Raw genomic sequence first — 27479 nt, 5'->3', positions numbered from 1 at the left:
CTCGACGTTGAGGGCGCCAGCTTGATGGAACGGAGGTTTCCATCATTTTACACGTACATGTATGTTTGTGGTTTCGGCTCCAGAAATTGACGAAGTTTACGGCTTCACCAGCGTAAGTCATTGAAGCAAATTGCATTCTGCATAAGTGTTTGTCAAATTTGTGCATTAGTGTTGCAGAAACAGCTGTTAGGCCCCCTATTGACTAGTATTAGTAATAAACGGGCCCAACCCTGGAGCCGCCCAACGCATGATGTTATTGTTGGCCTTTTGTCATGTTTGTGTGTGTTTCATGTGTGGAGTTCATATGTAGGCCCATATGTTCCGTTGTCTGGTTGTAGGGCCTACTTCAGTACTTGAAGAGAAGGGAGTAATTGCAGAATAACCTGCAGCTCTAAAAAATGACCCCTGCAGTGACTGGTTACGTGGAGTTTATGTGATCATGACAAAGAAGACCATAACTGGTCATACTTACCATGTTTACATGTAATTGTCATGAGGCTTACTGTATGTACAGCCATGACATGGTCATGGACTTACAGTATGATTTATAGGGCCTAGTCGTTGTGACTAAAAATGAAGTGGAAATCAGACAAACTGTACTCTTTTGGACTTTTTTCTCCAACAGAAATCCTCCAGAGCTACAAATCAGAAAAAGAAAATGGATCAGTTTTTAGTGACATGGGAATGGTTGGAGTCAATTTGAAAAATGACAAAAGAAGAGTCTTAATGATAGCTGGCTGCTGGGAAATGAACCCAGCTGGGATCAGTTCACACAAACTGGCATAGTGAGTGTCAAGATACGATATATCCGCTCTCCGCTAAACCCAAGGACCTTGACATCTGGTGGTACATGTAATTTAATAACCTTTACATGTAGATACGCATCAAAGAGAGCACTGTCTGCTGTGAGCTTGCTAGATACTGTGTAGTTAAATCCACTGCCTTTTTTGAAATAAGTGTTCCTTCCTGCAGTGACATACCATGTTACTAATAAAAATAATAACTTATCCTAGAATGTCAAACTTAGGCCCTAGCAAGGAGAGTGGAAAGAATTCCATACAGACTCAGCTTGACACACTGTGCACAAACATTATGATACTGCTCAGCTTGTCTCAAATATTCTTTGTTTTCTTTGTAAACATTTCCATTTTGCCTTGCTAAATTTGACTTTTTTTTAGACACTTACTTTTGGATGGTTAATACATGATGTGGCCTTTATATATGGAATTCTTTTCGGAAAAATATCATAACCCACATGTACTGTACTGTAGGCCCAGGTACATGTAGCCTGCTTTTAGTCTTAGGGTTTGTTTTCATGATGCCAGGTGATGTCTTGGAATGGGACTCTCTTATTTTATTTTGGTACCTGTTATCTTATGATGTCAACTTTGTAACTTAAATTTTTTTATTACAAAACCGACATTGAGCATAAAATAACAGTGTCACATTCTATTTTGAGTTCAGTAGCTGACTTTAACCCTAACCCCCTAGGCTCCTGCACTAGAAAGCATACTGAACCTCACAAAATCCAACAGGTTCATGTACTTGTCTATGTACTTGTACATGCAGGGTAGTGTACCAAACCTGATAAACTCCAACAGAATGAGCCCGTTGGAGTTTGAGTGATATGGTATGGATGGGTCTATGCAGTATAGGATGACTTGCACTGAACAGTACCAAACCTGACAAAATCAAGCATAGTCCAACAATTGGTACAGCAAGCCAGACACTGCACACAATGAACCCTGTGTGTCCCAACTCACACAGAATCCAACACCATCTCCCTGGGCCTTTCATCCCAAGTCTCACAAAATTCAACAACAAGTTCCTCAGGTACGGTACCAAACCTGCCAAAACCTCACAAAACCTGCTGTTGGAGTATGGCAGGTTTTGGGCAGTTAGGGTTAATTAAGCATAATTTTAGACTGAAGGAAGATACTAATAAAATTCTTAGGCACAGATTTTAGATGAGTAGTGAATTTTTAATGCAAAAGAGTCTGAATGCATGGCTGCGTAAATGATTCAGGGAGTATGCATGCTACATTGACTAATGCTAGTGCTTAGTCAATGCTAATTTATGCTGGAAATGGGGCTGGAATAAGTGTTCAATAGGCCCTCGGCACCAATGTTCCATAGGCCCTCGGCACCAATGTTCCATAGGCCCTAGGCACCAATGTTCTGTAGGCCCTAGGCAACTAGTGTTCCATAGGCCCTCGGCACCAATGTTCCATAGGCCCTAGGCACCAATGTTCTGTAGGCCCTAGGCACTCGTGTTCCATAGGCCCTAGGCACCAATGTTCTCTAGGCCCTAGGCACTAGTGTTCCATAGGCCCTAGGCACCAATCTTCCATAGGCCCTCGGCACCAGAGTTCCACAGGCCCTAGGCACCAGAGTTCCACAGGCCCTAGGCACCAATTTTCCATAGGCACCAGTGTTCTGTAGGCCTTAGGCACCAGTGTTCTGTAGTCCTTAGGTACCGGTGTCCCCTACATGCAGGCACCGGTGTTCTGTAGGCCCAAAAATTTTGTTTGTTCAAGGCACCTACATGTATATGTACTGTGCCTATTGGATACACTGGTCCTGACTGAAGATTTCCTGGCAGTTTTGCTACCAGAAATCTAATGGAAGTGCCCAATTTTCTGTTGGCATTTAATAGCCTTCCTTATTTCGGACTAAATCATTTAAAAGAATTTTAATTGTAATTTCTCTTGATCCTGTTGATAGTTTGGCCTTTTTGGAGGGGTGTCCAGAACATTTCTGCATTGAAACATCAAAGTAACTGCCAGTGATGAGTAACCAGCAGTCGAGTCCAAGGCCCCAGGCTACTACCATGGCAACGACCTCGACGACCTCAGCAACAACACCACCTTCAAACCCACCATTATTAGTGGAGCAATCTAAACATGTACGGTTATTGAGTTGCAATCTCTTGTACATGCTTTAGTGTAAGGAAGCTTGGCCCAAGCAACATGTAGATGAAAATTAGCCCATGATTAGCCCAGCTAACATGAACATGTATGCTTCCCCAACCATTGAATCACAACGTGCTGTCATAAAGCTCACAGACATATACAGTCAAACCTCGTTTTCGCTGCTTAAGACAAGGAAATTGTTAGGTCCCAATCCTTTCTTTGTCATTGTTTTCATTCCTGATAATTCAAGGTTCCTGTCAAACAAGGTAATTTGCCAAGTCCAAAGGACCTCTTATTAACGAGGTTTGTCTGTACATGTACAGTATCTGCCAATGATGGTGATGAATGTACTACATCATCAGCATTTATTGCTGTCTTATTGATATTTGCCTTGGCACTTCACCCATCTGAATCCAACAGAATAAGAAAATATTGACCCTGAAACCAGCCTTACCCACTGCTGGTACCTACATGTACATGTCCTCGTACATGAAGGTACACATGTACATGCATGTATGTGGGCTTTGTGGAGGAGCAGTGCGTGTTGGGGGTCACCTACATGCACTCACAAGAGCCAGTGAGAAATACCATTTACATGTACACGCAGTGGTTTGTGCTTTTGAACGGAGCCGAGTACCCACCGTCACAAGTCATGGACATGATAAAAATGGTGGTCAAGTGTCCGTAGCATGTTACAACCTGTTCTTCTGCTTTGAAGTATGTGTTATTATACATAGTCTGCTGTACTTGTACATGTGTCTCTGGTTAAAGTGATGAATGGGCTTAGAAATAGGAACACAACAGCCAACCTTCCCTTGGTATGATCCCCCTTATGTGGCTCAGGAAAAGCTGAACATGATCAAGTGCCTTGCTCAAGGACATACGAACAGCTGGATTGCTATCTTACACATGTACGTTTGAAGCTAAGTCAACCCTGATTTTTTTGTTACCTTTGGTTTTCTTTTCCAGCCGATGACATCGCCATCTCCTTCTCCCTCATCGGTGCCTATCCTCCCCCCTGCCGTCCCACCCCCTGCTGTCCCACCCCCCGCCCACCAAAGGCTCACTGTACCTTCACCATCTAGCTCCAATGCATCAAGTGGCCATTCTCCCACTGCAGGTGAGCAGTAATGCTTAGAAGAAAAAGTGTCACCTGAACAAAAAGAATTCAACTAGGTCCATTTTTCTAACCTTGGGCAACCAGACTGCTGGCAATTGCTGGAAATCCGGCTTTCTCATATTTTGGGGAAAACCCCCGGCCCTTGGTGTTTGTTGGCCACAACAACTATTGTTAACACAAGAACGTTAATATCTCATCTAAAACTTCCAAAAGATACAGCGCATTCCAATTTGATTTACACATATATGTAGTTTGGGGCACTATATAAGCAGTGTCTTTTGAAATACGCGTATGCAGAAATCCAGTCTATAAGGAGTTGACTTTGTTGGTTTCCATGCAACTTGTGTTAACTTTAGATAGCCAAAGTAGAGAACCAGTTATGCGCATGCCTCAAATGGTACACAAATTGAGGGAAATCACAGAATAACAACATGCCTGCATGGTTTCATAGTCACAGATGGACATTACGTTAAGTTTTGACTTCCATTAAAACATGTCAAACTGGAAGTTGAGAGTCCTGAAAATATAAACTTACTTAATGGAAATTCAAAAGCAAGCTCAACTGACTGACTAGGATCAGAAAACAGCGATGGATGTTTTGTTTTGGACTGGTATTACACTTGCTTTAACCCTAACCTTCCCTAACCACACAGAATTGAACACCGTAAAGTGTGCGAATTTGTGGCACTGGGTACTGTACCCCTAAACTGCTTGTGCTTTAACATGGGTTCAGGCAGACCCAAAATACACAGAGTCCAACAGTTTTTGTGGGTTGTTTACCGTACGGTGTTGGAATTTGTGTGAATGGGTATGGTTCCTAGTAAATCGTTCTGGGGAGTTAGGGTTATAGAAGATCAGTGTAAAGCACATTGCACCGTGTACTGCCGTATTACAGTCCTTTTGCCCGTAAGCCATCGCTAGCCACACAGGAAAACCAACACAAGTGTTCAAACTTTTGCTAGCAAAATAAAGGTCAGAGTCTTTCAAAAGCACCATTTAGTGCATTACAAAAAGGGGGCAAGATACTCAGGTGGTTGAAGCCATTGGTGTTTATTATGAGGAGCAGTTTTTAGTCAGATCCCATGCGCATGTATTTTACTCATATTCTGGCACTTTTACTCCTACTTTACCCACTTGCAAAAATATTCTGGCCCTGGACTAAGAACCCACTGGCATTCTTGCTAAATTCTCATCATAGGTCCAGAGCAAATTTAATTAAGTGTTGTCCAGAGTTTGAGGCTTTGAGTACAATTTGCAGTGCATACATGTACCTGTATTATACCTTTGATGTAACATGGAAGTTGATTTGAAAAGAGTTGGCGGTTATTTGATAGTTGGGTAAACATTGTACATAAATGTACAAACCACCATTGGGAGGGTTTGAATGAGCCATTGGTTTAATATTTTCCAGTAAACTTTATGTAATCTACCTGTAGCTGAATTTTTTTATTGTCTGATCACTTGGTATTCCCACTTTGTTTAGGAAGCATATACATGTACGCATTGAAGAATACGTCTAGGTATTACAGTGAATGTACATGTAATTTTCTGTTTGCACTGGAAAGACTGTAGTTAGTTTGCATGATTGCATCACATATTTTAATATCCCTACAAAATGTTTAATTGCTTAGCATTAGTATTGGATGCTTGTCTTCCAGGTCTTGGCCCACCTGTTCTCAGCCCATCTCTCCATCAACACCCCAGCCTATACCCTAGTGGCTCCTCCCCTGTATCAGCCACACCTGTCCCAATGACAGTTACCAGCCCCATTGGCAAGCATGGTGGAAGCCTCGGGGCACTGACTGCCTCTGTCAATGCCCTCCAGCGTCCCACCAGCACCTCGGGCCACTACCTGGTTCAGCACTCCCCTAAGAGCCCCCCCTCCACCGCCCTTGTCAGTGGCATTCCCACGGGTATCCGGCTGCTGCGGCCACCTCTTAAGAGCCCCTCGGGTGCCCGGTCAGACCAGGCCATCATCAGCACCACTCAGACACCCATTTTCAATCGCTCCCACCACCTGCCCACTACGGCAACCTTGACCAGTCCCTCAGGGACAACCACCATGGTGCGGGTCACGCCTTCCATGCAGCAGGCCATTCATCATTCCCAGCAGCGTCCCCTCATCATTCAGCCTGGGATGATGAGTAACCTGGGATTGATCACAACGGCAGATGGCCCCCTGATCCGTGGGGTCACCCCAACATGTTCCATAGTCAACCCCACCATGATCAACCCTTACAATGTCGGCCAGTCCAAGCTACATTCTGCCCTGACTGGCTTTGGTGACGGGCACCCCCCACGAATCCATGTGCCACCTTCTCCCCATGGACCCCTCAGCCTTGTTGCCCAAGTCCAACCCCAAGGCAAAGGCACCTTTACACTGCATCCCCAGAAGACCATTGCCACATCAAACCTTCCCCTCCATGCTCAAATGAGGACAATTGCCCCTGCCAAGTCCCCAACCTCTCATGTCCCGTTGCAGCCCAAGCGTCCCCCACCTTATCCCTCTGGACCCAGCAACCCCCTCTCCCAACACCCACTGTCGCCTGGTGCCTCGGATGCTGTCAGACACAGTAACCCCAAAGTGAAGCCCCCCTCATCAGCCCCCAAGCCTGGACCACAAGTTAGGCCCATCAAACCGGTGCAGCAGCAAGCTCAGACGTCGGGGGTCAAAGTGGTGAAACCGGTCCAACGGGAAAAGAAGTCCCCTCCTGCTCCAGTGCCTGTGCCCCCACTCGTTATCCCAACAGCCCCCGTCCGGCCTGACGTGACTTCCACAGTGCAACCTCAGCTGCCACAACCCCCCGCAACCCAGCCAGAGATAGTCAATCCCCAGCCAAGGGCTGAGGTGGTAGGGGTGACAGAAGGGGTGGCAAGAGTGGAGAGGCAGGTCCCAAAGGCTGTTGTCAAACCCCAGGTGCTGACCCACATCATTGACGGATTTATCATTGAAGAATCCAAGGAGCCATTTTCGGTGAGTTTTTGGAAAACAGAAAAATAATTTTTCAAAAGCAGGAAATCTGTTCACTTGAAGGTGACAATCTACTGATGATTATGAAGGGTGTTTGCTGTGTTGATATGCAAGAAAATCTTTGAAAAGCTTTCTGTTTGGCAAACGTTTTGGTTCATTATCAGCTAGTGTACCTGAATATTTTACAGTCAACTCATTCACAGAATTACAATGTAGTTTGTTTAATGAATGGACTGAAGGCATTTTGGATCAAGCATTACAGTCAAACAAAATGCACAAACGACTACATACCCGTATGAAAACAGCAACAAATTGAACAGGGACAATTCCATGCATAAGTGGAAATTTCAACATGGTGTACTGATCATTTTGAAGATCCTTGTTTATAGCTTTTTGTGATATATTTGCCAGTTCTGGTAATAGCACCCCTTATGCATGGTTCCCTGTGCCACATAATTGCTGAACCATGCAATCTGTTTAATTTATACAATCAGAGCTGGAAACAGACAGGAAGCACCAGCCTACCTGGCACCAGAGTGAGCTCATTGATTATTTTCCTCTTTCTCTCTCTTTTTGTTCTTTTTGTGTCACTTTATTTTATTTTTGGGTTTATTTGATAGTTTTTTTGCTTGCTCTGTCTCTTAATCTACATGTAGCTAGAAGTGTGTGATGTACATTGTTACAGGAGGATTTTGTGGTTGGCTTTTTCACCTTTTGTTTCATTCATAGGTTCTGCAACCTTCCATTGATCATGAGGTATTGCCTTGTTATCAACACTCAAAAAATGGAAATGCAAGCCTGGAATATTTTCAATTACTAATTTGTCAAGTCAGTAATTGGGGGAGGGGGTCAAGGAACTGTTAATATAAATACAAAAAGAGGAACATGACACCCACAAGCAGGTGCACTACCCCTTACATATGTATACTTGTGGGGTATTTCCTTTGTTCTCGTGTACAAAGCTCCCACACAACACGGAAAAAATTTCAAATCACTGCCATTTCAACCGAATTCAGTTTCCTGGGTTGAAATTTTGACTGTACATGTATGTCCCTTATATAAAACACTTCAATTTGTGGCAGATAAATGGCACTTGAAAATTCCTCCTTTTTGAGTAAATTTGAAATATCTATGTCATGAAATTCTTGTGGGGTACCACTTTCGTACCCCACAAGGATCACAACTGGCCTTGTGGGGTACCTTCCATTGTTCCGGTACCCCATAAGACACCATGTACAAGCGCATATATACATGTACATGTACATGTATGCTTTCATAGAGCTCTTAGGAAGTAGAACACTAGTTCAGCTCCTACTTCAGATTGCATTTCATGTCTGAAAGGATCAGTTGAACTTTTTTAATAGCAATTGCAATAATTGCACATGTGATTTTGTTTTCTTTGAACTTAGAGGCATGTGTATGATTTCTTTCTGGGCTTGTTTTATTTTCCAACTCTGAGGTTTTGCTGTTAACACTTCAACTGAAGGCCAAAACTTTAATGACAGGTTTTGCCCTCACCTGACATATATATTTATAAACACTGCATACTCAGTGCTTATCTGAGAGCTTGTGAAAAAATGTACAAGCTTACTCAGATGGGACTCAAACCCATAACCTCTGATACCCCCTGCTACACCAGACTCCTACCAGCCAGCCAACCCGGCAAGCTCGGTGGTCGAGTGGTTTGGCACCAAGTCAAAATAGAAACGGTTCATGAAGTGGGAAACGATACATAAACGATAAGCTCCTTGCCCGCTTCAGAGTAAAGCGGGCAACGATAGGGAGTCACTAGCTAAATGCTTGTGGTTTGATGAACACCACTCCTGGGTGATGTTTTCTAACAATAGAGAGCTTTAAGGATTACACTCCATTGTGGCTGGTGGTTGAGTCATTAGAGCTGTTTATCAACAGCTGGGACCCCAGCCCATTGATATGTCAACAATTTTGGGGGGGGGTTAAGGATGGGTTTATACTACCGTTTAAATGGATAAGGATTTTTTTCTTCAGTTTGCCACGCTACCCATACCAACATTAGTGGACTTTTCTTATTTCACATTTTAGATTGATTTTGAAGTCCCATGATTGTTGCATCTATAATGTTCTCCATTTACTCTATTGTCTAATCCAATTATTGACAAATCTGTGATGTGGAAATCACTACCTGACAGTGCTAGATTTTGGGAAAGAAAACTACAGATCTTAATTCAGTGACACGAGACTTAGTGAGGCACATAGGCCTGTTGACTCTGATGGAGTTAGTCTTTTGTTAAGAGATTAATTGCTTCCCCTTCTGAATAAGCTGTGCTAAGCCTGTGGATGAACTGGCCCAATTTACATAACAAAGCCGATGCACAATAACCATTCATGGTAAGCTGGGAGTCAGGGCTTTTGTACCAAGGTGGGGGAGATGGTAGTATGCATCAAAGGGGTTGCCGCATAGCCAATTCTCTTTCGGGAAACGGTGCCTTGCAACCATTACCCACTTGCAGTTGAATCGGGCAACGGTTTGAAAGTGGATTAAGGGCAACCATTTCCCGCTTGGTCAACCGTTTCTATTTTGACTTGGCGCCTTAAGATATCTGCACCAGTAAGCAGGAGGTCGTGGGTTTGAGTCCCACCCAAGTAAGCTTGTGAATTTCTTTGTAAGCTCTCGGACAAGCACAAAGTACATGTATACAGTGTTTGCAAATATACATGTACATGTATGTATGTCAGGTAAGGGTAAAACCCATGATTAAAATTAACATCTCCCGGACACAAAGTACATCTTGGCAAAAACTTTGCTTAAAACTTGCATGCCCCGTCACTAGTGACAAAAATGAGGATTTTTATTGGCATCTGACTTGTGACAGGCCCAAACACAAATCAAGTTGTATGGCAATAAATGATCATATTTGCAAGCTGGTAAGGTTTCAGAGAGGTGCTTTAGACTTGACAGTGACGTTAGTGCTAATTCATTATATCTATTACATCTTTGAACAGCGTTCTCAAAATTCTCTACGTTTTGACATTTGCTCCATCTCAGAAATAACACAAAGTGGCACATGTACATGTACATTGTTCCGGTACATGTATCACTTAAGTTTGCAATGTGAACAATGGTGAAACAGTAGGAGCCTACTGTACATGTACATGTGCACCACACCTCAGATCATGTGACTTGTTGGCTGGTAATAATCTCACAATAGGCCACTTATCACAGCAAGATCATTTGGAAATATTGCGGAGCTTAATTTAGGCTCATACACATGAAGTGCAGTGGTGTACAGAGTAGACTGGTGGCTGTCCTACGGCGTTTCAGCATGAGGTACATGCACATGCAGCACTGAAACTCAAATTACTTCAGTTGCGACATTTTGTAGTGTTCAGTAGGGTCACCCTTACATGCCACTACAATGACTTGTAATCGTGGTAAATAATGGAAAGAAGTTTGTGCATAACCGCCTCCCATACATGTAGTGCATCAGTGTCGCAGGATGCAAATATATGTACCATACACCTCTTGTCAATAAGTCCTTTGCAAGTTAAATTTGAATAAAATCTGGTGCACTGAGTTATCACATAAACACGGTGCACATAAACACAACGATTGGAATTCCCCAGACTAAAGACACTGTTGCTATACGTCGTGATTCAGGGTAAGCTTTCGCATAGCGACCACCATCTTTGGAATGGACTGGTTCCTTTATGCCCTCCTGATCCATTGAGAACAGTGTATTGTTGCAAGGTGTCTCTTATGTAACTAAGCAAAAGCTTGCCCCAAATCATGAGGTATAGCAACAGTGGTTTTTGTAAGGAGAACTCAAGTAATTATGTTCACGTGAATTTAAAGAACTCAGTGTACCAGATTTGGGTCAAAGTTAACTCGCAAAAGGCTTACTGTAAAAGTGCCTTACCTGTGACTGGGGGAAAGTTTCCAGCTCTAGAACAAAAGAATCATCTTTCATTGGCACTCGGGAGGAAATAATTGAAACATGCTGAACATTCATCAAGTCCTTGCATGGCATGTGTGGCTTTATCCAACATCTGTCTTACACATGTAATGTTTAGTTTTGTTATTTTGATTCTTGTCACTGGTGGTGAAAACTGAGTAAACGCTGTTCACACTCAGCAGTCTACAAATGTGAGCAGTTCCTCTAGGTTTGATGCTGATTGTTGACAACAAGAGAGCAACAAGAAAAGCTTCATGCAGGTGTTCTCCGTCATTGCCTAGGAGCACTGAGAAAAGTATAATCTTCAAAGCACGAGTACTTTTGAATTGCATGTTTGTTAGATTGGTGATTATCACCAGATGGTTGGTGTAACAGTAAATACAGTGGACTATTTGTCACAGTTTTCATTGTTCATTTGTTTGTTGGTGGAATAACATGCACATGTACACCATATGTTTTGACTTGCTGCTTCCTTGTAGCAAGGCAGACCTGTTGTGATCGGATTTCTTAGTCTTAGAGACCACAAAGTGCATGTTTCTGGTGCAATGAGTTGGCTCTTGAGTCTTCGTATGCATTGTCGAGTTGGAGAAGGGAGGTCAACAATGTCAAGTGGCCCAAAACAAGGGAAATGATATTCTATCCAAAGCAACTAATTGTGGCTAGGAGTGGCTAGGAGTAGCATACTTGTCAGTGTACTTCTAGCCACAGCCACTGAATGTAGTTGGAGGATTAGAATCCTGCCCTGTTTTCAGCTGTGGCCATGGTATTTGTAGGTAGCCTCAGTGGCAGGAAACCAGTTTCAACCAGTGTACATGTCACACGCAGTAGCTGATTTATCAAGCAGAACATTTAGGGGGGACTCAGCAAAGATGCCTGGGTGTCAGCCCCACATCATTTGCCCTATTTAAGATGGCTGATGTGAATTATGGGGATATTCTTAATGGTTCCAGATCCCTCCATCTTCCCTGTGGACGGATGACTACCCTCAACTTGACTCTCGCCTGCAGCGATCTCGAAATAACCAGGACGAGCGGCAGGAGGGATCCCAAGCCCAGAAACGACCAGGTATTCAATCATGCATGTAGTCTTAATTCAAGCCTATGCTCCAGACTGTATACAGATGTCCTCTAGTGAATAAAAATCCCCCCCCCCCGGAAAATCTCCTCAAGTGATCAAGCTGGTCACTCCTCTTAGCATGCCTGTGCGTCATACATTTATGAATTGCACAAAGAGAATGGCAAGTTTCAGACAATGGAAAGGTGGCTATGTATTCTTCATGTATAATATTATTTTCCACTCAATTACTTATTAATACGTAACTAATCCTTCGGCTGTTTACTAGTAGATGTCAATTTTCCAAAACATTTGCTTCAAATACAGACCTATTGAGGCCCTGGGCAGTATGCTCACAGGCATCTTGTAGGGTAAATGCCACCAGATAATTACTTTGCTTCAAGCTGTGCACACCTGGGTGCAGGCGTGGCATACATAGCGTGGACCTCTGCACAAAAGAAGTCCACATAATGCAGGGTGCGATGGCATTGTGTGGACTCGCACACGTCCACACAATGTTTCCCCTCTCTGAAGAACAGTTTCAGAGGCATTTCGGGGTCAAGGTTATCTGTGGCAAAATGAAGAGAAACAGTCCTAGAAATCATCATCAAAAATCCAGCACGAAATAGTTATCCTAGTGGGGGGAAAAAGAGAATTTGCCCCCTAGTTTCCTTAACCACTGGAGAACAAAGGAATGTCCACACTTTCTAAGTAAAACAGGTATGTGTGTGCGTATACAGTCAGCCATACTTAGCCCATACAATTGCGTACGACTTGTGTACCTGTGTATGTGCAGAACATAACAAACAGGGATGGCAGATATCACTGCCTTAGCAATTGTTTTTTTCATGTACATGTAGACATGTACAGTTTGCAATGTTAAAACCAGCACAATTTCTTCTATAATGTGTCCAGAAATTGCACCCTGATTTGTGCCAGTTCTGTCTATGGCATGCACACTACATTATGAATTCTCTGTATAAATAGGCGTGCAGTTTATACACGCTAATATGGTCTAATTTACATTTATCACTACAGTAGTCAGTGTCATTGTTGATTGTTCTGGGCATGCTTGACTTTTCACTCCTCTTTTTCCTTTGGTTTATTTTACTACAATCCACAATTTTTCTCTTTTTTTCTGGCTCTATTTTTAGCCCCATCGGAAGGGCGGGATGACGCTGACCGAACTCCCCTGCGGTGTGAATTCTGCGGCAAGGTGGACCGGCCACACAAATTCAAGCGGTCCAAACGTTTCTGCTCCCTGTCCTGCAGCAAACGCTACAACGTGGGCTGCAGCAAGCGCCTAGGGCTCTTTGCCCCCCAGCGGGAAAACTCAGAGCGGCTCAAGCACAAGCTGAAGCTGCAGACCAAGGCCAAGCCACTGAAGGGATCACGGGGGAAACATGGACGGCTCAGCTTCAACGTGGACAGGCCTTGGGTAAGGGTTGAATCGATTCAGACTAGAGAAAGCTCACAACATTTCCCTGTCCTGAGAACTTGTAATGTAGGTTTCCTTGGCCAATTCCAGCGAAAAGTCGTTCAATGTAACACAAAAGCCCACTTAAATTTGTTTTAGAAAGAATGATCCTTCACACAAGCATTCAAAAATCAAAAGCAGGCATTCGATTTCATTAATGAGCATTCTTTTTGAAAACATGTTCATTCAAACTTCAAACATCATTTCGTTCATTCACATTCGTCAATGGGCTTGGAAAGAAGCTGATCGGGCATTCAAGTTAGCTGATACGCAATCTCCTTTAACTTGTGGAAATTCAAATTCCCTCCAGTGGTAAACGCTTTCTGGATCCTATAACAAAATTATTTTGCAAGAAAAAAGGTTTAACAGTGGATCTTGAGGCAGTTATTTGTCCACGTAACTTTTTACAAAAATTGTGGTGGCTGGGTGAGCATCGTAGGTAAGGAAAAGCTGATTAACCCTAACCCACTAGGGCCTTTTTACCAGGGCACATCCTCAGTCCTCCAAAATTCTCCGTGGCCCTACTTTGGGTTTTTATTGTTCTTTGTTTTTCGGGGGTGGGGGGAGTTGGGCACATCAGGTTGGTTGCTGGGCTGTAGCTGTTTATTGGCAGAGTTGGCTGACGGCTTTACTTTTGTAATAAACAAAGCAGACATGTGCCATTGTTTTAAACACTGCAGTTGAGGATTGTGTACTGTAATTTATGACCAGCAGCAGTGAACAATGGAACACACTATCCTTGGCTACATGTACATTGTAATTAGTATACTGTGTGACCATATGCACCACTATGTGACTGATTTTTAATACTTCATTCATCCTCAATCTTCCAAAATCCCCCAGCTTTTAAGTCAGCATTCATCTTCAATCCTTCCAAATCCTCCATGCTTCAATCACCATTCATTCTGAATCCCCCCTAATCCTCCAATGTTCAAATCATTATTCATCCTAAATCCTCCAAAATCCTCCAAACCACCCAGAGGATTTTGGATGATTGAGGTGGGTTAAGGTTAATGCTATCCAGAGCAATAATGCAGAGAAAGGCCTGTAAATTTTTTTTGGTCATAATTGTTTCTTGTCATGTTTAGACATTAACCGCTTCCTGCTGGGGCAGTTATCAATGTTGATGATGCTGGGGCAGGATATCTATCACTTTTTTCTGTTTTCAAAATTCTTTAAAAATTCCTATCTTCATTTACTGCAAACTTATACCCACACGAAGCATTGTCTGGTCTCCACTCTAGCCTGACAGACAAAATTGATTGACGCCCGAGTATTTCAGCCTGGCCTGCAGCCTTGTAAAAAGAGCCCGGATTGTGCGGTGTTATGTATGATTCTTTTGTTTCCGAAACCGGCACAGTGCACTGCTGACCTCTTTTCAACAGGGGCCAGATTAGCGTGCAGCGGTGCTGTGTGGCTCATCGCTGCGGTGGTAGAGAGTTTTTGTCCCCGGTGGTAATCCGCTCGCTCTAAATGCCTCAAACTATGGTATACTGTTTCAAAACAAGGCTGGATTATCTCCACTATTGAAAGCAAAAAAATGTTGGTAATGTCCAGCAGCCTGTTCCCTTTGTCCGAGTTTGGAGATATAAAGCATACGTGTCCGGATCCGGAATCCCTGGCAGGAAGTGGTTAACCCTAAATTTGTTTCCCTGAGTTAATGTTAACCTTTACCTGTACATACCATATACACATATTTTGAAATGGTCCAAATAATCAGATATTAAACACAAAATATGTAGCATCAGTACGTAGAACAAAGAGCAAACAAAACTGTCTGATGTGACTCAAGAAATGGGCATTTATGCAAACAGAAAATAAAGAATACAAGTGAATCATTGACTATCATTAAAACATTGAGTATGGAACAGGAATATCATGCAGAAGGCCGTAGAGTGAAAGACAGATGGCATTAACTTTCTCCAGTGCTCCTAAATTGAACACTCAGATAGCAAAATAGATCCTGTACGCATTGATGAGTTATAATTTGACTGCAGCTATTGGAAAAAAATGCAGCAGAGATTGCACTGAAGAAGGCTGATTGTGCAGTCTTGAATGTCCATAAAAGAACTGGCATGACGGAAATGAAACCGAAGGGCAGAGCTTACAAATTGTGTGCATGAAAACGAGTTTGAATGTCAGAATAGGGAAAAGAATGATAGCATCTGTGCAAATGTGAATACCTGGGACCAAAATGCATGGATTATTGCTGAAATTGGCTGGGAAAACCTATATTTTCCAAAATACCACAACCCACAAAAATGCTCATACCATCCCGTATTTGTTCCTGCATGCCATTACCGTCCCTGCTTACTAAACATTCCAAAAGATTCTAACTCAGGCCCAATGCATACTTTCTCTAATGTTCTGATAAGTATTGAAGCACCTCTCATTTTTATAGATCACTTGCATTCTGAATGTAAGGATGGTAAGAGCCATAGTAATTTCTGTTGCTTTCCATTCAGCAGATTTTGCTAGCAGCCATTAACTCCAGTTTAGCTGCATGCACGTAGTGTGTTTTACATGCTGTCCGTATGTCACACAGCACCCCCTGTTGTTCATGCACTGAGCCATTATAGTATTTTAACATGTAACAAGAAGATAATTTCAACGATTCAGACTAGAGTTTTAAAAAGCTCCAGGACCCCCCATGGTGTATAATAGGCCACCACCAGAAACTGCAGGTCACCTCATAATGCCAAAAAGCATTGTACAAGCACTGGGTGAGGTCAAATTGTTGTCATTTGGTCAGACAGACAATTTGTCCAATGACATTTGGCCTGAAGGCTGTATCCACCTCTTTCTGTCAACAGTCCAAATTCATTATGCTGTTTCAAATCTGTTTTCAATGTTATTTCCAAATCAGTTGTGCGTAAAATTCACTGTCATGACTATTTTTTAAAAACCAATCACCTGCCACATACTTCTGGTGAATTTTTGAAAACCCTATACTGCCTATAGGGTTTTCAAAAATATCCTCACTAGAAAAACTTGGCATTGATTTCAGTTCATGCTTGCATGTGTTTTGTGTAGCTTGCTAATGAACCTAACCCACCTTGTTAACACAGGTTATCACTTTACTTTCAGTGTCATCTGCTCAATGCGAAGTCTTTCCATCCCTTCACACAGACAGAGAGAGTCTATGGCCAAGACCCACCCCCGGGCACCTCAGGCTCCGCCTCCCTGCCCCCTGGTGGCAATCCCTCTTCTGCCACCACTGCCAGCCAGGACAGAGACAGCAACAGCAGCAGCCTGGGCCCCTCAGAGGGTTCCTCCTCAATGGAATCCTCCCTGACTTTATCCCCAGCTCCCAACAGCGATGCAGAAGACACCACCCCACCAGTCTCGGACGATGCATTTGATGACCTGGCTGGTCTCGGGGGTGACCCTGCCAAGTGGTCAGTCCAGGATGTCTATGATTTCATCCGTGATCTGCCTGGCTGCTCAGACTATGCTGATGAGTTCCTCCGTCAGGAGATTGACGGTCAGGCCCTGATGCTTCTCAAGGAGGACCACTTGATGACAGCCATGAACATGAAGCTTGGACCAGCCCTCAAGATAATCAGTCGCATCTACTCATTGAAAGAGAAACTTTAACAGACCAAGTGTGAATGTGCAGCCATCTTGCATTTCCATCGCACACATTTGTTGCATTCCCAATCAAGCTTTTGCCAAGCAGCAGTCTGGTGCTTGTGTGATCAACCTCTCTTCACTTTGAGTGTTAACAAGTAACCAGACAAAGATGGCTGCCTTCAAACAGCAACGGTTACCGAGGAAAACCCGGGCTGACATCTGACAGTATTGTATGAAACTAATTTCCTTAATGTCAACATTTTTGACTGGTTTGATAATGTGATGTGTCATGTTTTGTAGAGAGAATTGTGATAAGCGTCCACAGTGTAGACTGATTACTTCAAGCTTATGGGAGTCTATTGACCAGGTTTCTTACAGCAGGAAGTACGCATTCAGTGATTTGGAGGTATTATGTCTTGTTACCATGCTGAGGTAGTCTTTTTAATGCATAAAAGCAACTTGTAACATTTTGAAGTAAAATTTCTGTACTTTTTTGAAAGTAGAAATACTACATTATTGAAAGTGAGAGTAGAGACAAGTTAGGCAGTTTACATGTACAATGTTAGGGCTTGAATGTAATTGCTTTCAAAATGGTTAGTGGAAAAGAAACTGTTTTCTTCACATTGTGTTTTGTGTGAAAATTGTATTCTTGTTTAACTCTGTCGACTTTAAGAAAATATGGCTTTTCTTTATTCATTGTTACAAAGGTGTTACAAAGGTGTTATCACCTAGACATGCTTGATAGGATTTGCATGCTAAAGACACCAGAATGTCAAATTCTGCTTTATTTTACAGTCTTTTGAATATTTATTCCATGTTAAGTCTTGTATATATAACTGTCTCACTTCTGCAGTACTTTTTTTCAACCCAAAAGGTCGGCTCAGCAACAGATGTAATTGGCATGTATTTGTCACTTAAAAAGTGCAGATGCCATTTATTACAGAGTCATTCATTGCAGTTTTACTGCAAACTGTTAGAAGTAACCCCATCTTGGATTTACTGTTATATCGAGATCAGCACCGTGTTCCTGGAGAGCAAACACCAATACTCTACCACTCACCTCACATGGCAGAGGTTGGAATCCCACTGGGTGCACCATGTTAGTTATCACCTTGGTTCATCATTCCAACTCAATCATGTTTTCTCTTTTGGACTACCTGGAGGGGCTATCTGCAGTGGCATTTTCTTAAGTGGTGCATCCAGTGTTTAAGTTGGGGATTTCCTAAAGCACGATGAAATTTCAAAAAGTAAAAAATTCAAATTTTTTCATTTATAATGTTATATTCTTTCCCTTAAGGTGTTTGCATTTTCATTGCAAAAAATGAGGGTTGGGGTCAAGGCCACCCCTGTTGATTTCTTTTCTTGTTAACTCACCTTTCATTCAAAGCTGGCCTGCAAATGAACCTATGTAGCGACTCGTTGAAAAAAAATGACTCAAATCACTGACAATTTCAGTTTATCTAGTATTCATAAATACTTAAAACAATTTAGCCATTCCTATTGGTTGAGAGCCTGTCACATGGCCTGCCTTTAAATGGTTGAAGAAGCACCAGCTTGCTGATCGTTAACACTTTTTCAGTGTCACATGAAATTCAGACTCCTATAAAATCTGGTCCCTTTTCCCTTGTATTTGTTTAACATTCACAATCCTCACTTGTTACGGTACCAATGAGTCAGCATTTTGAGAGTCCCAGATTCACATTAAACCGGCTTATTGTGTTCTTTGTGCCTCACATAGTATGCGCCATGTGCATGTCAATCTCCATATAACGGGATTGTTTACAACTACTCACGAGAGGCACAGACCATTACATGGGTATTTGAATCAAAGCAAAGGAAGTAAAAACAATATCATTCAAAATTTCTTAGTCCTTTAACTCGTAACTTTCTGTGTTTATGAATGGGCATGAATATACTCTGGCCAGTGTTAAACGAATAATGCCCCTCTTTCAGTCGGCTCTGGATATTATCGTTGTCCATTCTCCTGATCCGGTGGTCAAGCACATATGAAATATACCAATCGCATGTACTTCTTGTCTTCTGCCTGAGGACACGACCACTTATTGTTCACTAGTTTGAATGAAATTTTTAAAGAATTTGTACGTTCAAATTAAGCTGTACTACATGGATCCCAGAACAAATGTGGACTTTCTATCAGAAGTAGTCTAATGATTAGGACCATCTCTGTTTTGTTTTTTTGTTACTTTGAAGCAGGAGTTTTTCTTGTGCATTGTATAGCCAGGATTTTTCTTAATGTATTTTTACAACACTTGCCATCAGCTTTTTCTTAAAATTATTTCCTCAGAGACACTATATTCATGCTTTTGATTTTTTTTCGCATTTATCGCTTCCCAATAAATCAAGAAACAGAAAACCCAAAAAGTGTACAGTATTTTAATAGTGTTATGTACGTGTGTGGCTGCTTAACGTCTGACTTGATGCAGCTGAGAATAATGACACATGGTGCAGTCTTGATTTGTATTTGACTGGATTGTTGAAGCTGCTCAGTTAATTACCAAGATGGCATCCGTCATTTTGGTGACACGAGAGATCTTAGCACGAGCGCTGTGCAATGCCAGTTGCGTTTACTTAGTGGGTGGAACAAGTCGACGCCGCATTATAGAGCTGTCGATAGTGGCTTTTAATCAAAATGTGAACAGCGGAATTAACAGTGGCCTTTTACCATTATTTTGGCGGGGTGGGGAGATTTGTAACAGAGACCTTTTAAAAGATGAGGCTAATGTGGGTGCATGCGAATTTAGGAAAGGAAAGGAAACGAAATACGTGTTGTCTCCTATATCGCTTTTCTCGTAGATTTTAAACACACCCCACCCACTTATGTTACATGTGTAGTGTTGACATTCCTTTCGTGGAGAAGAATGACTTCGTGAAATATTTCAACTGGGAACACAATTTTTACCTAGATTTTTGTAAAATCTTTCCTAGACTGTTCCTCTTCCTTTTACGACGAAATAATAACCCTAACCTTCATATCCCTTCGAGCTTCCTGCGTCGTCTGGACATCTTTTGTTCATAAATCTACTCTAGGTATGTAAGGTTAACGTACAAATTTCCACCTTTGTTGTTTTTGTGGGCGTGGTGGCAGTGACGTATCCACCGAGGGAGGGGGCAGGGGGACTTCCCCCTGACAGAAATTTTTCGAATTTTTCTTAAAAAGAACGGGTGAGTAGAAAAGAAATTATTCACTGTTAGAAACTTTTCTGTATATTTACATAGAATCTTATGTCAATTCTTATTATAAATGTCATGTTTATGTACAGAGGCTCATTTTGTATTAAAATGAACAGATTTTTATTTGTGGATTTACAAAGACATTGTTTTCCGACTAAAACAATTATGTTTTTGGAAGCAACTTAGACGAGGTTGAGGAAGGTTGCTTGCAAGGTTGATGGAAGCTACCTGCGCTTGACATTTCCTTACCCAATGGACGCAGTATTATCACAGTTGCTACCAGACTAATATATAACGACATACGGCTTTTTCGATTTTTCTTTCAATTTATAGTCACAGTTGGCAGGATGGAAGGTTAAAAAACATACTTGTTTTAGCAGTTCCTATTTTTGGTACGCAAGTTGACTTAAAATAAAATTCTTTTTTTCCTCAAAATCATTACCTGTTACTCGCAATAACATGTACATACGAGAAAAATGGCGAAACCAGCTTTATGAAAGTGGTTTGTGCAACAAAGTCAATTTGTAAATTTATATTACTTCATGTTACAGAGGACATTTACAAAGCTCGTTACAGGGTTCTGTTGTAACTCTAAAAAATCACTGTAAAGTCACAGAGTGCGTCTGTTACAAAGATTCTCTGTCATTTACTGACACATTCTACAGAAAAACCATTGTAGCACAACGTAATTTTTAATTCGGTATATATCTAATGTCCAAGCCCCAATTATCACCGTTTATTCTCCTCTGGTGTTCATCATTAGTCTAAGACCGACCAAGCACAATTTATTCCCTTTCATAAGTACCGTTTAGTCAGGGAGCCAAAAGGAATTTCCAAGGATTTTATTCCAGAATTTTACTTCCATTTTCCTGACCACCCGTCCATTATATTCCCTGTGCAAGTAGTCCGAAGAATCTCCTTATATGGACTTGGCGCGCGCGTAAACTGTCTCGTGTCCGGGGATCGCCATTACATATCGAGATCAATACTCGTGACGAGCGCGTTTTGACGCGGAGGGCATTATCAAAATACGGTCATGTTCCGCGTTTTAACTCTGTCTGAGATATAAAAATACTATTCAGTGAACAATAAAAATCAATGAAATACTCAACTGTCCGATGTTTTTGTTTTTTAGTAGGGTACACAGTAGTTCAATCTTTAAGATACCAGCATGACCAGTGCTTCGCGTTTATCGTATTCTGTCTGTTATTTTGTGTGAAGCATTGCAAATGCGTGAAGATATAGCATGCATTTTTGTTTGACCAGTGTGTCCAAGGTTCGTCAAGTTGCTACTTACCACGTCTTATGATGGGTGCACCATAGCATGTCATGTGTTCTACAATTCACCGATCAGATGACAGTTTTTTCCGTAGTTTAATTTACAAAATGATTACTGCTTCGAGCGGTGTTGTTAGTTAAACACTAGTTCCTCGGGTTGATCTGTCTAACATTCTATGTTTTTAACTACGAAACACAAGCTTGTACTGCTAACTACATCATCACGTTTCATAAATCTCTCCCACAGATTCTATTTGGTGTCAGGAATAACTACATATTTCAACAATAATTTCAACTGAAATGTGGTTCTATTTGAAAACGTTTCTTGAACATTTACTAGCAAGTTCTCCAAACTACCAGTTGCAAATGTTTGAAAAAAAAAACAAAAACACTGTAGGGCTTGTAGCTCTGGAATAAAGATCACACCTGTAAGTATTTACACCCTTTGCACACAATAAAAACGTGCTTCAGTTGCTAGGTGTTAGTACTTGGTTGCAACAGAATAGAGTACTTTTGGTTATGCACAGCACGAGAGCAAAAATAGCGCATGTCATGGTTGTCGGCCAATCAAGCTCCAGAACGTAATTGATGAGGTGTAATTCATCAAACATAAATACGTATTACCGCTAATGGGTCATTAGACATTCCCATAAGAAGGTACACACAATTTTTCCGCCTTTACTGTCCCATAATTCAATATTTCCTTGTCTGATCTGAACCAAACTTTGTATGTTTCCATTCTAGACCCTAATCTATAACTCTCAAAAGTTGGACGGTAAAATTCGGCCTCCTTCTGGTAGTTTGAAAATAGGGAGACACTGAAATGTCTCCCTAAAAGCCAATGTCTCCATAATGCTGAAAAATTTACCACAAAATGTCTCCCAATTGACCTATTTTCTTATCTGGGGCAGCTTGACCTCTCAATGACATAAGCTGTGTTACAGGGAAAGCCAAAAGCGCGTTGCTGATTTTTCCTAAATGTGGGTAATAAGTTTGACGATGTGCAATTATCAGGGAGTTGACAACACGTCGGTTCTCATAATGAAGCAAAATTTCATTATGCATGTATGGAATTGGTGTATTTTAGGATATATTTTAGTCGCCAACATGAAATAAATGTTTCCAGTCAGTACAGAAACCCTTCAACTTTAACAAACAGGTGGGAGGTTTACGGTACCACGATGGGACTATAGGGCCTATCCTTTTTAGGGCAATGTATCAGAAAAAAAAAACCTCGAGTTGAAATTTACGTTTGATCAGTATGGTCTGACCATCTTCATGAAATCGTCTCCATCAAAGAGCACCCGGGCGGATCCTTATAATTTGCCTGCTCATCAGTTCTTCTGTTGTCATGGTAACTGACATCAGAGGCTGACGCACGGTGATGTATGGTAGTTAATCATGTCAGTAATCATGTGGCGAGACCGACTTATCGCGAAGAGCGAGGACTTCTGTATAGGGAAAAACGAATCATGGGATGCACAGGTTTTTACAAGGCAGAGAATTCTCCAAATGTGAACCCTTCCACAGTCTCTGACATTAACAACTCGGAAGAGTGACACGATGGAGATTTCGATTGCGTACGTTGTTTTTGGCCCTGTGTTTTTTCTGGTCACTGGTATAACTTACGCGAGCGTGGTAGGGTTGATAGTTTGGAATCGCAGCCTGCATGATAGTTCCAACTTTTTCCTAGCCAACCTGTGCGTGTCAGATTTCCTTTTGAGTGTGGCCATTTTCGTTCACTGCATGTTCGCTGCTGGCTTCGGTTCTGCCGATAAAGCTGTCGAAGTTCGAGTTGTGACTATCATTTTTGGCGTGGCAACTAGCAGCTACTGCATCAGCTCTCTCATCGTGGCCGCGGACCGGTATTTTCGGGTTGCCTCACCGATGCGCTATATCATCTTCACTACCAGAAGGAGATGCACTTGCATAATCGCTGGCTCTTGGGCAACTCTTACCATTACGGCGCTCATCTGGCAGTTGGCTACGTCCCTCGTAAGAACAGATCCGGATCCATTCATCGGGAGCGGGGACGCGACGCAAACCTCTCCAGAAGCTGTTGATGAACATCTCATCCTGGAGTCCTACGCCATATTCACCACCGTTTTGACTGTCCCGTGCCTAATGCTAACAGCTGTCTTTTGCATCTGTCTGGTCGGCATAGCCAGAAAGCAGGCACGCCGAATACACGATGAGGCAAGGGCCTTAGGAAATGGCTGCGCCGGGTCTCTTGAGGATCGGCAGGCGGGCACTGCAAGGGGTCACCATGCACCACAGCCCCAGCCAGGCCGAGTGCCCAACAGAGGCAAAGCCAACGCGTACCTACGCACGTACCTGGGTTCGTTTGTGATCTGTTGGTTGCCCTACCCCATCATCATCAATATTTTCATATTTGTTAATAACCTCGGGATAACTCATTTTCTCACCCAGATGTTCGCCTTGTCTTTGAGTCCAATTGTCCAGGTGTACTTTGGCACACTTTTTCTGACTTATTCCCAGGCGGAGCACAGACAGGTGCTCCGTAAAACTTACCGCTCTTGCCTGAAGAAAGTTCTCTGTCGATCGGACGCATAATTTCAAACCATTCTAGATCTCGATGAAAATAAAATGCCTTATCACTCGTAAGACTGCCTCTTAAGCAGGGGCATAAACCTGTGCCGGATTTTTTTTTTAGGGGGGAGGTGGGGACATCATATGACCCTATAAAGAGGTCGATGTTCATTATATTGATATACATCTGTAATATGTATTCAGAAGGGCATATTTATGGCTTTTTAAAGTGTTTTTCCATTTTTGAGTGATTTTAAACGCATTTTAGTGGATGGAAGTCTGAAAAGTTAATTTTTTTTGCTCACCAAAAAGTGATTCAATAATCCATCCCCCACAAAGTGTGGGGGATATATATACCATCCCCCAGGATTTACGCCCATGCTTCTAAGACACAACAATAGTACTGGCAATTTCAGTTTGATAGATGGGCACACTCCAGAAAACTACGTAATAATTTGTCCTATTCTTAAAACTGTCAACATTCATATAGTAATTTTATACCTTCACCAGACGATATCTAATCATTTGACAGTTTAATTTTTCAAATAATTTAAACTGAGGCAGCACCCAGAATATTGGTACGCATAGTTTAATTAGGGGTCCTCTTTTCTTTTGGGGGGAAATTGGATCAAACCTTATTATATTTATATAGCTAGGTTGTTTTAGTAGTGGAAGAAATTAACCATTAGAGTCTTGAGATCTGTCGGTAATGCTCAAAAAGTTATTCTTTCCCATGAATGCATCCACTAATTATTTATGGTTATGGAAATTTTGAATTGAAAATAAATATTCTTCAAGATACCTCACACTTTACGGATTCCCTATTCACGCTTAAGCTCATTTTACTTATGATTTTCGTATTTAGTTAGCTTGTTCAGCCCCAAATACTCCGATTTCAAAATGAATTTACATACATCCTATGGGGTGTGCACCTATTGTGTGTGACAAGTTTGTTGGAATCGAAAGCTAACGACATGCCTCGTATGTCTATTGCCAATCTAGCGTGCTCTACTTTGTTGTCTCTACCAGACGACAAATAATTCACTTCCCGCATGTTGTCAGTTTTCTGTACATTATTTATATTACAAGGGTAATCACTAGGGATTTGTTGAGTAGGGAAGTGACAATCATTTTAGACACAAGCGTTGTCACATAAAAAGGCCTGGTATTGAATAAGTGGCTCTCTGATGCCGAGAGACAGCTCAAATAATTTTTCTGAGTGCTTCGTGCTTGGCGTGACTTTGATAATTATATTTACTCTCAGAGCAGGTTCATTTCATTAAGACAGACCTTGAAGTCACAAGGTTGACCAAACCTGGTTGCTATGCTTAACCTGTTAGTCCAATTGCACAAGGGGGATTGGAGTCCATTAGGTTACTCATAATGTCGCTCATTATTGTAGATGTAAGCATTTTCGTAGAAACTGAACATGCAAAGCCACCGCATGATCGATGGATTATGTGCGCTGATAAGACTGTTACAGCAAGCCGCACTACTAGACAGCGTGTACTGCTGGAATCGTTGGCTCAGATCCTTTGGATTCTCGAAATTTTGGATGACAGATGCTCTGACGGAGACAATTTCTGGCTACATTTTCATTTAGGTTTTGGAAAAAGTGTGTGGGTGTGTATGTGGGGGTTTGCTTTAGTACCCCCCCCCACTTGGAATAGTGAGGGAGGGCTACATTGATCCCCATGATAGCGATGCTTTAACCTGTACTACGTTCCAGCATGCAGGCGAATAAAACAAAAGGGCCTGTCCTTGCCTAGTCTCTGTTGATCACAGTTCCCCCAATACTTTCCCGTTCGTTTCATATGACGTGCGCATTGAAGTAAGTTTGCAATTCTTTGGTTCTCCAACATTCCCACGACGCCTATAGTTTCGTTTATAGGCGCTCAAATTTGCTAACACAGCCAAATTTAGAAAAAAAAATAGTCATTTAATTTAGCACGCATACTAGATATAGTGCTGGTTTGGCCATAATAAAAAATATTTAGTAGGCCTATTAGAAATAAGAATTAAAAATAAGAATAATCGATACAGGAAAAAAGAGGACAGTATAACAGTTTTACGTTTAACAGCACACAAGTCATTGAAGTAACTAGCAGCAATCTTATCGAGCAGAACACTAAGGGTATTATGAAGCTTGCTTGCCCTTGTTAACTGAATTCGTTAATGGCATCAATAGTTAAAAATGCATCGCCTTTGTATTCGGCACGGTATGGCCGCCGGTATCGAGGCGTTGCGAGTCCGTGGCCAGTTTCTGCAAAACTGATAACTCGTAAAGTTTTTTTTTCTGTTTAAGATAAGTTAAATGAAAAGCATTGTTTCGTTATTTTGACTGAATCGGATTTCTCTTATTCCTGGTTGATAGATTATTTTTTTTGTAAATATTATGTTGTGTTTGTAAAACTTTAAATTCTAATGAAAGCAGATGTATGTAGAAGAAGTGAAAAGAATATTGAATAATTCATTGATTAATGACAAATACCATGCCCAATATTTTTGACATAATAATAATAAAAACACAACGAAAACAAAGGTTTTAACTTGGACTTTTATGCTTTTCGTCGCTTTTACGAGTATTTTATTTTTTGTAGGTTTTTCAAATTTCATTAATTTTCACAGATAGACACCATTTCACCATAATGCTATGCGCCTGGCCTTCAGATAAATTTCTTAATTTTTTTCAAATTACAAGCTATCTACCGGTTTAGTTCTATTAATTTTTTTTGAGCGTCTCCCAGTTCCCATCGGATACGAGCAAGGTATTTGTGATACACATTTTACCCTTTTTTTGGAATTGCAATTAAACATTATACTTATAAGAAAGGTAAGGGTAAAAAATGGTTTTATTAAAGATCAGAAAGCCATGGGCCTGTACAAATTTCCTTAAATTTGAGTTTACTCGATAGTGTGTTTTGAATTCAAGTGCGAATGTCGAAATTTTGTTCTTGTATGATTTCAGTTGACTATTATGTCATTGTCTCAAAGCTTATTTTTCCCTCTCGTATGTGCATGGTGGGCAGGTTGCATCTCGTGGGAAATATTGCCTTTAATATTACCAATAATAGGAATTTAAAATACCCACATTTTAGAAACAGAACAGTATGAACTTTCTTTGGGGATTCTTTCACGTATGAAAAAGTCTAATGGGCAATAGGTTTTGAAGAAAATCACCATTAGCCCCTGGACAACAAACCCTCAACGCACCATTGCCTAGGATTGACAATTTATTTCAAACTGAGCAAGGAAACCTATAATTCATTTCCCTGTGTCGTCGAATAAGTAACGATGGACCAACAGGTCACAAGTCCAATAGTTGTGCCCAATATCGCATTTCCTAAATCTAATCAGACTCCTGGATTAGAGATCCATATGAACTGGCTTAGGCGACATACCCTTTCTTCCGAGAAAATCC

General features: G+C 41.6%; 1 protein-coding gene across 3 annotated transcripts; it reads left to right on the top strand.

Moving 5' to 3' along the window:
* The first annotated feature begins 11 nt into the window (after positions 1–11).
* On the top strand, positions 12–19420 carry LOC110989853 (uncharacterized). Of its 3 annotated transcripts, none has more exons than XM_087147492.1 (8): positions 12–112; positions 2725–2905; positions 3882–4032; positions 5691–7006; positions 7498–7539; positions 11886–12000; positions 13143–13426; positions 16595–19420. In XM_087147492.1, the coding sequence occupies exons 2-8, from the start codon at positions 2789–2791 to the stop codon at positions 17060–17062; spliced, it is 2493 nt and encodes an 830-aa protein (XP_087003618.1). In that variant the 5' UTR covers positions 12–112; positions 2725–2788; the 3' UTR covers positions 17063–19420. The 3 variants fall into 3 exon arrangements, with proteins under 3 accessions (XP_087003618.1, XP_022110215.1, XP_087003617.1); XM_022254523.2 differs by having other exon boundaries at positions 16553–19420; XM_087147491.1 differs by lacking the exon at positions 7498–7539 and having other exon boundaries at positions 16553–19420.
* The last annotated feature ends 8059 nt before the right edge of the window (positions 19421–27479 follow it).

The sequence above is a fragment of the Acanthaster planci genome, linkage group LG16 (genome assembly GCF_054643075.1).
Source record: "Acanthaster planci isolate LZ-2023a linkage group LG16, COTS_SCS, whole genome shotgun sequence".
In the NCBI taxonomy this organism is placed as follows: domain Eukaryota; kingdom Metazoa; phylum Echinodermata; class Asteroidea; order Valvatida; family Acanthasteridae; genus Acanthaster; species Acanthaster planci.
Note: the sequence above shows the minus strand (reverse complement) of the source record. Positions and strands in the feature narration are given on the sequence as shown.